General features: G+C 46.6%; 1 protein-coding gene across 1 annotated transcript; it reads right to left on the reverse strand.

The window, feature by feature from the left end:
• Positions 1-11,732: 11,732 nt before the first annotated feature.
• On the reverse strand, positions 11,733-12,328 carry LOC133921882 (photosystem II 5 kDa protein, chloroplastic-like). Its single transcript, XM_062366958.1, has one exon. The coding sequence runs from the start codon at positions 12,218-12,220 to the stop codon at positions 11,903-11,905; it is 318 nt and encodes a 105-aa protein (XP_062222942.1). The 5' UTR covers positions 12,221-12,328; the 3' UTR covers positions 11,733-11,902.
• Between the last annotated feature and the right edge of the window lie 530 nt (positions 12,329-12,858).

Below are 12,858 nucleotides of genomic sequence, written 5' to 3' on the forward strand. Positions count from 1 at the left end.
AATTGAAAGTATGGAATGTAGCCCCCAACTCTCTACTTGATGTGATAATCAAGACAGAGAGTAGAGCGTAAGCATCAACTCACTATTCCTGATGACATGCTCAAAGGCGTAAACCTACAAGCGTATGGTTGTGGTTACGTTATGATCATCGAATGAATTCAAACAGTAAGGTGGATGAACATTAAAAATCCACTCCCGTTCGTGCTCATTTTCACCACAACCTCTAACTTGACGTATCATAATAACACGACATCCCTATGCACAGAGATGGATGCACTATAATGCTTTGGTGACATCTCAGCTTCTGCCCGACACATTAACTTTGAATTACCACGCACCAGATACGACCTCAGAATTTCAACCGCCATTATCAGATCTTGACAGATCCAAATCTTTCCGTTTGACTCGTTACCGCGGCTATAAATAGGGGCTACCCGAAGCCATTTGTTTTGACCCCAATCTTCTTCCATTCTCCCTACGCATTGCTCAATAGTACTTGTAGAACCTAAAACCATGGCATCTACTCCACCATCGTCTCCCAAGCAATTTCCAACAACCAAAAAAGTAGGATCTCTCACCCCAAAGCCTCTCGCCATGGTTCCACCGGGAGTCATCATCGTTTCCTCTAACGTGGACAAATCGAGTGAGAATCCTAAGAGAGAAGAGAACACAATGTCCATCGAAGCTCGTCGACCCTTCTCCCAGCACATACAACGCTTCCTTGACACCAATGCCGCGGAGCAAGCAGTGCAGGAGTCAACGACGCGGGCTGCGCAAGAGGGAGATATCGATGGTGATGTTCTTGATGAGATCATCGACCAGGTCGCCGATGAGGTCTTCATCGATGGAGCCCTCGAGCCTCAAGTGGTGAAGAAAGCGCGGTCGTCTTCTCTGTTGACAATCGCCAGATCGCCTCCGCATCCCACGGAGGGACACTTGACATCACCGACACTGGTTAACAGCTCCAGTAGGGTATTCGCTTTGGCCACTCTCCCTAGCCTTTATGTTGGTCGGCGGCTGATTCCCAGGGCAACCAACTGCCACCCCAAAGAGGTACAAAAGAGGTTCCTTGACTCATTCGAGGGCAACTAGGGGTCCATATACTTCTGAACTCTTGGAGGTGGTGGATCTTCACTATTTGCAAAAGCTAGGTGAATCCTTTCTATAACTTTTCGCTAACCACACATGTCAGAAAGAGACATATGTAACAAGATAGTCAGTCTGATTAAAATATAATCGACTTACCTTTAAATTACCTTATCTATGAATGAAACTGTTGGAGTTGATCAGTTCCACGAGTTTTTAAGTTCTTCACCGTTTGGAGTAGATAGTCGTATTGATCTAGGCCGAGTGTCTTCAATTACTATGTAGGATCATTCCCACTTAGGTGATAACTTATGGCATAAAGCCTGTTTCTGCACCTTTCAGAGAACAAGGTCCCCAGTAGTGAGTTTCCTGGGCTGGATTTTCTAACTGTGATATCTAGGCAATGCTCATTGATACTCAGCCGCTCGTACGAACATTCGATCACGGTACTCCTCGAGTAGATTCATATCATGTACTTGTAATTGCTCTTGTCCATTTTTTGAATAACTTTTCACTCGCGGCGACCTAAACCATAGTTCAGTCGGAAGCACTGCTTCTGCTCCATAGACTAAAAAGAAAGGAGTTTCACTGGTGGCCCTGTTAGTCAAGGTACAAACGACCCATAATACCGAGAGAAGTTCCTTCACCTAGTTTTTCGAGTAAGCTTTCAGCCTGTCGAACACCCGAGTTTTGATACCCTGCAAGACTATATCATTAGCACACTCAACCTGACTGTTACTTTCAGGGTGAGCTAGTGAAGAGAAACAAGTTTTGATGTTGAATTCTTCATAGAATGCAGTAAAGGTTCCGCATCTGAATTGGCTACCATTATCTATAATTATCTGATGCGGAATGCCGTATCGAGTAATTATGCTCCTCGTGAACTTCTTAGCGGCTTCTACGGTTATCTTTCCCATGGATTCGACCTCGATCCACTTAGTGAACATATCGATAGCCACGAATAGGAATTTGAAACCACCTTAGACCCTTGAGAATATTCCTAGGATATCTAAGCCCCAGACGAAGAAAGGCCAAGAAAGAGGAATAGTTTGCAGAGCCTGGGCCGGTCGAGTGATCTACCTTCTAAAAAATTGGCATCTTTCACACTTTCTAACCAGTTCGGAAGTATCCTAAAGGGTAGTCGGCCAATAAAATCTTTGGCAGAAAACCTTTTCCAACCAAGGTGCTTTAAGAGGCATGGTTACCACACGTGCCTCCATGGATATCGAGCAATATCTTATTGCCCTCTTTCAGAGTTATGCACTTCATCAAGATTTTGTTACTCCGTCACATGTGCTTGTCATCTACCATAACGTATAGCTTAGACTTACGAGCAATTTCTCTGTAGACGTATCATCATCAGGGATCTCTCGTCCTTCAAGATAGGCTCGGAATGGGGTCATCCCAGTTGGTTCACATTTGAGTATTGCAGCTTCCGTGTCTACGGACTCTGTCTCACTAACCCGACTAGATGGCTGGTCGAGTTGGGCTGCATATGTACTTGACACTATCGAGACAGATGGTTTGAGGAGTTTAACGACGAAAACTCCCACATGTATTGGACAATGCAATGAAGTGAGTCTGGAAAGTTCATCAACGATGAAGTTGTTGCCTCTCCGAATGTGCGTGACTTCAAGCCCTTTGCGAACTTTTGCTTGATCTTTCGTACTTCATTCAAATAAGCTGCCATATTGCCGTCTAGGCACTGGTACTTTTTTTGCACTTAGTTTATGACTAGTTGTGAGTCCTCTTTCATGAGTAGTCGTCTGATTCCAAGTGATGCAACTGTGTGGAGCCCGTTTACCAATCCCTCGTATTCTTCAACATTATTAGAAGCTTTAAATTCTAATTGAATGATGTACCTTAGTTTGTCGTCCGTTGGAGATTTGAGCATGACGCTAACATCCGAGCCTTGAAGCGTGAGCGAACCATCGAAGAAGAGTGTCCAATGGTCCTCGGCCATGTTTGACTTTATTTCTTCAACATTTGTCCACTTGGTGATGAATTATGCTAGTATTCCCGACATGACGCTTGTACACGATGTGTAATCCACGTTGAACTCGTTGAGCTCGACCACCCATTACGTGATTCATCCAATAGCCTCCCTATTACGTATAACATCCTTCAGCGGATATGTCGCCATGACGATGACCTTATGTTCTTGAAAATAATGTCGTAGCTTCCGGGAAGACATCAAGACTGCATACAACAACTTCTGCACTTGTGGGCATCGTAGCTTAGCATCATGTAGGACTTCGCTTACATAGTAAACTGGCTTCTGGATCTTGGCCTTCTTCTCGGGACATTCCCTCTCGACCACCAGGACCGTACTTACGACTTGTGGGGTAGCTGCAATGTAAAAAAGAGCTCCTCTCTCTCGATGGGTGGGGTTAGAATTAATGGAGATAACAAATACATTTTTAAGTCTTGAAAGGCCTACTCCGCATCTTCCATCCACTCGAACTGATCTTGTTTCTTCAGTAGCTTGAAGAAAGGCATCCCTCGCTCATCCATCTTGGAGATGAATCGACTAAGTGCTGTTATGCATCCTATCAATTTTTGAGCTTCCTACAGTGTTCGGGGTGACTGCATCTGGTCGAGAGTCTCGATTTTGCCCAAATTGGCCTCGATGCCTCGACTTGACACTAGAAAACCGAGAAGCTTGCCGGATAGGATGTCGAACGTGCACTTCTTGGGGTTAAGCATCATACAATACTTCCTAGGATTGTTGAATGTTTCCTTAAGGTCATCGATCAATGCATCTTTGGTTCTAGATTTGACTAAAATATCATGAACATAAGCTTCAACGTTGCGCCCAATTTGGGGCTGTAAACAATTCTAAATGCATCGTTGATGCGCAACGCCAGTATTCTTCAAACCAAAAGACATCTTTACATAGAAAAATATACCGAAAGGAGTAATAAAGGCAATTTTTTTCTTCATTCTCTATCCTCATGCTAATTTGGTGATACCCTAAATAGACATCTAGAAAATATTGCAATGCATGACCAGTCGTGAAGTCGACAATCTAGTCGATGCGAGGAAGAGGAAAAGGATCTTTAGGACAAGCTTTGCTGAGGTTGGTGAAGTTGGCACACATTCTCCACTTGCCACTAGCTTTCTTCATGAGGTATGAATTCATGAGCCATGTGGGATGACGAACCTCTCGAATGAAGCTCGTCTTTAGGAGTTTGCCAACCTCCTCCCTGATGGCTTGTTTTCTGTCCTCCGTGAACCTTCACTGCTTCTGCACCATAGATTTTGCGTCGGGTTCCACAGCTAGTCGATGCTCGATCACCTCCCTAGGGACTCCAGGCATATTGAGCGGTTGCCACGCAAACACATCTCGGTTCACGTGGAGGAAGGTGATGAGGTTGAGTTCCTATTTGAGATCAAGGTCAACCCATATCTTGACTGTCTTGTCTAGCTCAGACGGGTTGAGGGGCACTGCTTTGACACCACCACCAACTTTTTTGTCCTTAGCACCATCGTTGGTCTCACCTTTGGTGGCAGCGGAAGACTTAGAGGCATTACTGAGGCTCACACGCTTGTAGTTCTTGACTTTGGTGGTGGATTGATGCTTCTGATGCTTAGACTCCACACCTCTTGAGGTAGTAGTCGTTCGGCAGAAGTGTTTGACCATATATAGTTTTTGCTTGTTGCACTTGATCGTTGCACGTTGATCTCCTTTGATGGTTATGATCCCTTTTGTACCTAGGATCTTTAGCACCTGGTACACGTAGTGCACCATGGCCATGAACTTGACTAGCATTGGATGGCCTAGGATCACATTGTAAGCTATCTTCAAATCCACAACATCAAAGGTCAACTTCTCTGTATGGAAGTTGTCAGGCTTGTCGAACGTGACCGGCAACTCGATCTAGCAAAGGGGCATAGTCAATGAGTTTAGAGTTATACTGTGGAAAGGCTCACCTCCTGTCTTGAGCTTCGACCGATGTATTCCCATCTTATCTAATGTCTTGGCGAAGATGAGGTTGAGCGAGCTACCCCCCATTGACCAAGCTTCTAAAGATTTTGATGTTGAGGATAATAGGTTGTACCACAACCAGATATCAACCTGCCTGTGGAACCACGGTTGAGTGGTCAGCTTGATCGAAGGTGATCGTGACTTCTAACCACTAGAGGTACCGGGGAGGCTCGATTAGCACCAGGTTGACCTCCCTTTCGACCGCCTTATACTGCCTCTTGGACTCATACGAGGCGAATCCTTCTAAGAAGTGTGCCAAGTTTTGATCAGCCACGTGGAATTCGGGTTCATCATCTTTAGCACAACAATAGCAGCTTAAAGCTTATCATCGAGCTTCTTTTTTATAATGTGACACTCATCAAAGTTGTGCTGATTGGTCCGATGGACAGGACACCAATTTCTGCCACCACGACTCAGGCCCTTGTTATCTCCAGTGTTGCATGACTTGTTCCTCTCAACCGTGGCTTCGATCGTGTCCGGACTCTTGTGCTTGTCACCAGGTTTGTTCTTCCTCCCCTCGTTCTTTGAAGACTCGGGCTTGTCCATCCTAGACTAGGGGTTTTTGGTATGCGCCTGGGCTTCGACACACTCTGCACACTTATCGGCCAGCTCAAAGAGTTCTTTGACCTTATGAATCTTTCGGGTAGCCAGCTTCACGACCAGATCTTTGTCCTTAATGCCTCATTTGAAGGTGATTGTGAGGAACCATCCAAACAATATTCTAATTAATCACTAAGTCGATCATTGACACGATCATGACTTCAGCGATTAAACAGAATACCACTCCGGTAGTCCCGACACGCATTTTGTGCCCAAGGATCGGAACACATGCCTTCCAACATGTACATCACAACATAGCTTAATAAAGAGCGAGTAATAAACACTTATATTACAAGAATTAAGCATGCAACTGATTTTGATAATTTACAACAAAAGCGAGCCAGGAGGAGACAAAACCCCTCAACTCCTAACTACAAAAGAACTACACAGCGAAAAGTTAAACTTATAAATAACAAAAGAAAATGACGCCGCATGCCCTTTGGCACCGTATCAAAAATGCCACTTTTAGAGTAGGATGAACTACTCTTGCACCCTGATCGGCAAGCACAAAGTAGCCCAGCCTCTTCCCCAGCAGCAGGAGTACCTGAAAGCGCAGGCATGAGTACGAGGGTACTCGCAAGACTCAAAGATTATGCATTGATCATTAGCAAGGATGAGCCACAGGTTAGGTAAAACATATGCACTAAGCATCCTAGACATATGTGTGAGCGACTGAAACTTAACCAAAACATATGAAAACTACCCTGCAACTAACAACTGAACAAGTGTAACTGTAACCAACATGTGTATCAATAAGTAACAAGAACCAACATCACCATCTCCCACATACCGAACCACAAACCATACTCGAAACTCTACGACCGATGCAGATGGACAGAAGTATGCTCATGACCGAGAGTGCGGTAGTTCGAACTGTTTACACACCCTGCAGGGGAATACTCCTGGACCCACACGATATGAAGACCATTCGGCTTGTGCCACCGGCCAAAGTGCACACAAAGGGGTACTCGTGACAACCTTTCCCAACCAGCCCAAAAAGCGACAGCTACGAATGTATTCAGCTCGCCTTACCATTAGATCGGCATGTGGTGAGTAAGGTAAGTGCTAAAGCCAACAATACCAACGATCGGTGCTTAACCAGCACAAAGCAGTCTACGGTGTCCGGTTTCCTCTACCGACCTACCCAGGGGAACTCCACATCCGGGCAGGACAAAACACCTCCTAGCACCGCTCACACCTCGTCTCATACTCACCACTCACACAACCATCTCAACCTCAACAAGTGTATGTAATCATAAGAAGGTCATATGCTCACGAACAACGGGATGCTCCGTCATTCGACTTCTACCAAATGACCTAAGCATGGCTAAGCATGTAAGTCGAACTCATACCTAGACATTGACAACATCTCAAGGCTACAAAGAATATAAATACACAAGTATCCAAGTAGAAGAATGCAACTGGCATAGATTCTACCCATTGGTACCCAACACTGACTCACTAAACACGCATACATACATAAACATATTTCTTCAATTTTAGACTTATCCAATTTCACAAGAGAAATCAATATGCTTAGTTGCTTGACTGGATGCACTAGCTCAAATAGGTGGGGTGCCTCAGGATCGCCCTCGACCTCCGGGATCGACAGATAGGTGATCTCTAAAAAGGATCAACGCGTGCAATGCAATGAGTATGAATGAAGTACAAAAAGTATACCACAAAGCTTAACAACATGCTAGAAGTATAATATATGCGAATCAATGCAATACTAAACAATCTAAATGAAGAAATCCGAAAATTAACAGCTATCCGGAGTATCCGGAATGGTTCAGAGTATCCGGGCTCGGACCCTCCGGGTGACCCTCCGAAAGAGGTGCTCGGTTGCTGTTTTTTTTTTTTTTTTTTTTGACTGGCCCGGAGTATCCAAGTGAATCAGGAATGTCCGGGTTCTGGAGTATCCGGGCCATCCTCCGGTGAAGGCTCTCGGTTAGCCATTATTCTAACTTAACTCGGAACCTCCGGGTTAGTCCGGACTATCCGGGATATACCGGACACTCTGAGTGAGGTTCCGAACGAAGCACTTGGCTACACGATCACATAACTACCCGGAGTCTTCGGGTTTGTCTGGATTATCCGAGTGATACAGACTTGGATTCTTCACGATTTTTCCCTCGGGTGATTTGACTCATTTTACAAATCTGTGCTACACAAACGTGCACATGCCCTATCCAAGAGATCCTAAACCAAACTCGCACCCTAAACCCTAACCAATTTTGAACACAATTCAACGGACAAATTCTGCTTAACCTAGAGTATTCGGGTGAGTCCGGAGTATCCGATCCAGCCCAGCAAAGCTGTTCTCGAGTGGATTTTTGGTTGATTCGAGTTGCAATCTTTTCCGAGCCTAAAGGGGATATGTTAGGGATAGTCCAAGGGTACTAGAACTTACTCATCAACTAGCAACATGACTCTAGAGCTCAGATTCGACCAAAACTCTATTTTTGCTCCAAAAAGCTCAAGAACACCAAGAACTTCAAGAACTACTCGATTCTTCCACGAAAATGAAAATGGATTGGATAGATGAGTAGCTCATGAGCTAGAGAATGCAATGGTACCACATGCATACCTTGAATCATCCACTTGAGCTCGGATTTTGGGAGAAAGGGAGAGGGAGCTTGAGTGGGAGAGTGAGAGGGAGAGGGGGCAGCTGCAGCAACTCGGGTGGGGACGTGGGGAGTGAGAGGACGAGAGAGAGGGAAGGTGGGGTGCTTCCCACTTGAGAGAGGGAGTGGGTGAGGTGTGGGGCCCACGTGTTAGAGAAAGGAGTCCATTTTAACTGTGAATTCAACTCCTTTCTCTCCCGAATTTCCTTCTCTCATCCAATTGACATTTAACAAAGTGCATTAGCGTTCCGAATTACCATTACCAAAATTAAGCATAATGCTTAAGAAGCATGATTTGGCTTAAATCCGTGGTCACGAATTTGGGACGTGACAGTGATGATGATTGGCCCTTCGAAGATGTTCGGGATCGTATTACACCTATCACTAAACCTACGAATGAAGTCTCGAAGGAATTCGTCCTTACCTTGGTTCAGTTGATGAAGATCATCTTCCATTCTCAGATGCTCGAACAGACCTTGGAAGTTGGCGATGAATCAAGCCTTCAACTCGGCCCATGACCGGACCGAGCTGGGTGGCAGGTTCAACAACCAAGACCTTGTATGTCCATTGCGGGTGGTCAGTAGGTAATTGACCATTACCCTGTTGTCGCCACCAGCTGCTCGAATAATATTGGTGTAAATCTGTAACCACTCATTGGGACTGATCTTCCCATCGTACTTTTGGATCGGACCCGCTTTGAACTTCTCAGACCATCATATAAGCTCAAGCATGAAGGCTTCGCAACCTCTATCGAATTCTTTAGGAGAAGATGGGGGAGGACTATCATGCATGTTTCTTCGGACAAGGGAGTCACGTTGACTGCCTCGTCTTGAAGACCTGTAGTCATTATAATGATGATCATCTTCACGGTGTCCCTCACGAAGATTGTCTATCACTCTCCGTAGATCGTGCTGGTTGTGTCGAATGCGGTTCCTCAGGTCTCCTAGTTCCTACGTCTAGATGGGGCAGTTACAGTTCAGTCTCCAGGACTGTGCTCAAGCTCGACCACCCGAGCTTCCGATTTGCGTTCCCTCGACTCGGGGGTGCCCGCGTCCATGGCTCCTCAAACCACCGCCTTGCTGGCTATGGTGCCTAGAGCCGCCAGGGTTGTTTACTCGAGCCGCCTGGATGAGCCGCATCGAGCAGAGTCTTGAGCTGATAAACCATCGGGGTTAGGGGATTCGTCGGATCCAACTCGGGGAAGGATCTTAGAATCATATGAGCACCCTGAACATTGGCTTCTGTGTACTAAAAACACCACTGCCTAGACTCGACGATGATCGAGCTGATGTTGCTCCGTGATCACTATGTTGAGGAAGTTCATTCCTCGATCTTGGAATCATTGTGGGTGGAGGTATCATTTGATCAACAGGCGTTCCCATGGTGAGTCGTCGTTGAAAATTTGGGTTCACTTGACTCTCCATCGTCCGTCGATGATGAGCGGTATTGGGGATAGGCAAAGCTCCCACCATGGTCGTCCCTAGCGGTAACCCTCCGACCGCACCAATACCTTGGGCTGCGATCGCCGCTGCTGGAACCTTAGAGATTCCTACCCCATTTTTCATCACAACGTCCGGATCTTCCACAATCTGCTCAACGGGTGTGTCGTTGGCTCCGACCATGAACACAAATCGATCTGTTTGGCTGCTCTGACCGTCGATGGAGCCGTCATCGCCGCTCTCGTGACTTTCAATGTCGGTGTCGATGTCCATGAACTGAAGAACATTATACTCTTTAGGATCCTAATAGAGATACCCCATCTCGTGGTATGCGTCTAATGGGCTAAACTCGATGATACCGGTGTGAATCAGTCCACCCTGATCGTCCTAGTGGTATGCCATAGTTCCGAATGTGATCTCAGAGCCGACAGGAGGAGATGCGAAGATGACTGTCGTCGACTCAAAGCGGATGTAGAAGCTGGTGTTGGAGAATCCAACATGAACGCGCACTTGAGACATGATCGATCATGGAAAACTGATAAAAGGTCCCTACCTGACGCGCTAACTATCAAAGATTAGTTCCTGACAATATATGTGTAATTGAACTAGGTACCTTCAAGATCAGGGATCGAGCAGAAAATAAGACACACTATGTATACAGGTTCGGACCCCTGATTAGAGTAATACCCTACGTCCTGTGTGGATTATATTGTATATATGGATGTCTCGAGTACAAGTAATGTGGCTAGATCTATTGCAATAGAACATATTGGATTTAAACTAATCTAGGATTGAAGTCATCGAGTCTCACCGATTGTTAGGATCTTGTTGTCGCTTGTGTTGAGTTGCGTATGCATAGATTGTACTCCTGAGGGTTTGGGTCACTGCCTTTTATAGGGGTCCTGGCGCTACCATGGGTCCAGCCGTAGTCAATAGGAAGTCATTTATCTTGTTAGTTAAGGCAAGGCAACCGAATTCAACATAGATATCAGTTGTACTCGAGTCGGTTAACCCGATCGAGACCTTTCTAGTATAGGCTTTCGACATCCCGAGTATACTGGGTCTCGCAGATTCGAGTTCATATTCGAAATTGTTAAAGATGTGTACGATATACTATATCTATATATAATGTACTCTTATATGTATATATGCTGCAGTTAGATATTCGACAGAGTCGAATCGCACATTCTGACGTTCATGTTGAAGACGGCAGAACATAGGCATATTTATATATATCGCTCTAATACTAGTTTTCTACTACTAGATATGATTTGTTTCAGAGAAGCTGCAGTTTAACTTACGTACACGGGAAGCGTAAGGGTTGCTCTGCATTGACCACATGAAAGTTTTTTTTCAAGGAAAACCAGCGGATTTGTTATCAAGTTACATTTACAATAACATAACTGTACATTTTGTCGCTGTTATATCGTAATAGGAACTACCATCTGTATTCAAGAGACACCGAACAAAGCCATACAGAAATTTACTTATGCTGTTATATATGCTGGTTTATATTTTGAATCAGACGGGGTAAGAGTAAAATCAACTGCTCAAATTACACTACGGGGTATAGTTGGACTCATCTTTTATCTGCCCACGCCCACAGAAGCACAAGCAGTTTGCTCGTCTGCAAACTCATCTGAACGATAGCGAACGTCGAACACAGGGGCTTAAGTCTGAACTCTGAAGTATGAATTCTGAAAGGGGGAACATTTCGCCCAAAGCTTGAATTTGTTCACCATTGATGGTTTTCTGTAAAGAAATAGCAAACGGGGCCAATCGATTTGGACAGCCCCTAGCATTACGACAAGCAGCGCCACGAATTCCTCTCCGAACTTGCTAGTAGTTCCCACTTGATTTTGTTCGTACGCGCGCGCGCGGGCGCATAGCATAGCATCGTCGGCAAGCAGGGGTACCTAACTCGACGTCGCCAATCGCCATTGATTCAGCGTCAGCAGAGGGAGAGACAAACACATCGATCACATATTCATGTAAAGGAACAAGAACGGTTTTGTCCTCGAGTTTGCAATGGCATTACAACTTTGAGACCGTCCATGGCGACCAAGCGGAGGCCTCACGCATCTAAGCTCGAATTAATGGACAAGAGATAAACCCGTACATATATTTACCGCCCCCGGCGTCACTGCAACGCGCTCGCGCCCTCAGTTGTGGCAGATCTTGGCGGTGGGCATGGTGACGCAGATGGACGCGTACTTCTTCTTGGCCTCTGGGGTCCCCTTCTTGGGCTCCGCCGACGCAGCCCCGGCCCCGCCGATGGCTGCCACGGCCGCGGCCGCGGCCGCGAGCATCACGGCGCGGCGCCCATCGGCCGGCCGGGCCTCCGCCTCCTCGGCCGCCAGCCTGGCAGGCTCCTGGCAGCGCTCAACCTTGGCGGCCCTGGCGACCGCGAGGCTGCCGCGGCGCGAGGGGGCGGCCGCCGCCACGGCGGCGAAGCACGCCATCATGGTGAGCGACGCCATCGGCTGGGCTGCTGCGAGTCGTCGGCCGGGCGCTCGGCTGTGCTCTGCTGCCGCGCGTGTGGACGTGGTGTGCTCGTGCTTCGTGGGGAGGTTTTGGCGGGCGCCGCATGGTTATTAAGCTGAGGTCGGGAAGGGAGGGGGGCGCCTTATCCCCCCGTGGGGGCTGGGCCGCCTCTCCGCCAGTGGGGCGCTGCCACTTGGCGTCGCGGCTTGACGTGGCGGAGGGGAGGGCGCTGATGCTGGATAACGCGAGGGTGTGGTCGGAGAGGATAACGAACGGGCGGACCGGATCGAGGCACAATTTGGGTTACTGGACCTGACCGTTGCGATCGCGATCAGGGCCGATCAGCTGTGCTGGGCTGGTCTGGCCTACTACAACTGTGTGCTTGCTTCTGATGCTGCTTCGGTTTTGTAGATTCAAGTTCAAACCTAGGAGTGATGACGCGTTTCTAGTCTAGAGGCCCTTGTGTTGTCATTTTTTTTTTCTTGCTAGTTGTGCATGCTGTTGTAACTCAGTATTTACTTCAGCCAGTAGAGCCGTACCCGTAGAGTATTGTTGATGATTCTTTATGAGAAGTTTATCATGTTTTACTACCTGAAATAATGTATAGATTAATTCAAAATACTTGATATACTTT

This window comes from Phragmites australis, chromosome 6 (assembly GCF_958298935.1).
Source record: "Phragmites australis chromosome 6, lpPhrAust1.1, whole genome shotgun sequence".
NCBI classification, from domain to species: Eukaryota; Viridiplantae; Streptophyta; class Magnoliopsida; order Poales; family Poaceae; genus Phragmites; species Phragmites australis.

Coding starts and splice junctions, on each gene's coding strand:
- LOC133921882 (XM_062366958.1), bottom strand. CDS start 12,220: ATGGCGTCGCTCACCATGATGGCGTGCTTCGCCGCCGTGGCGGCGGCC.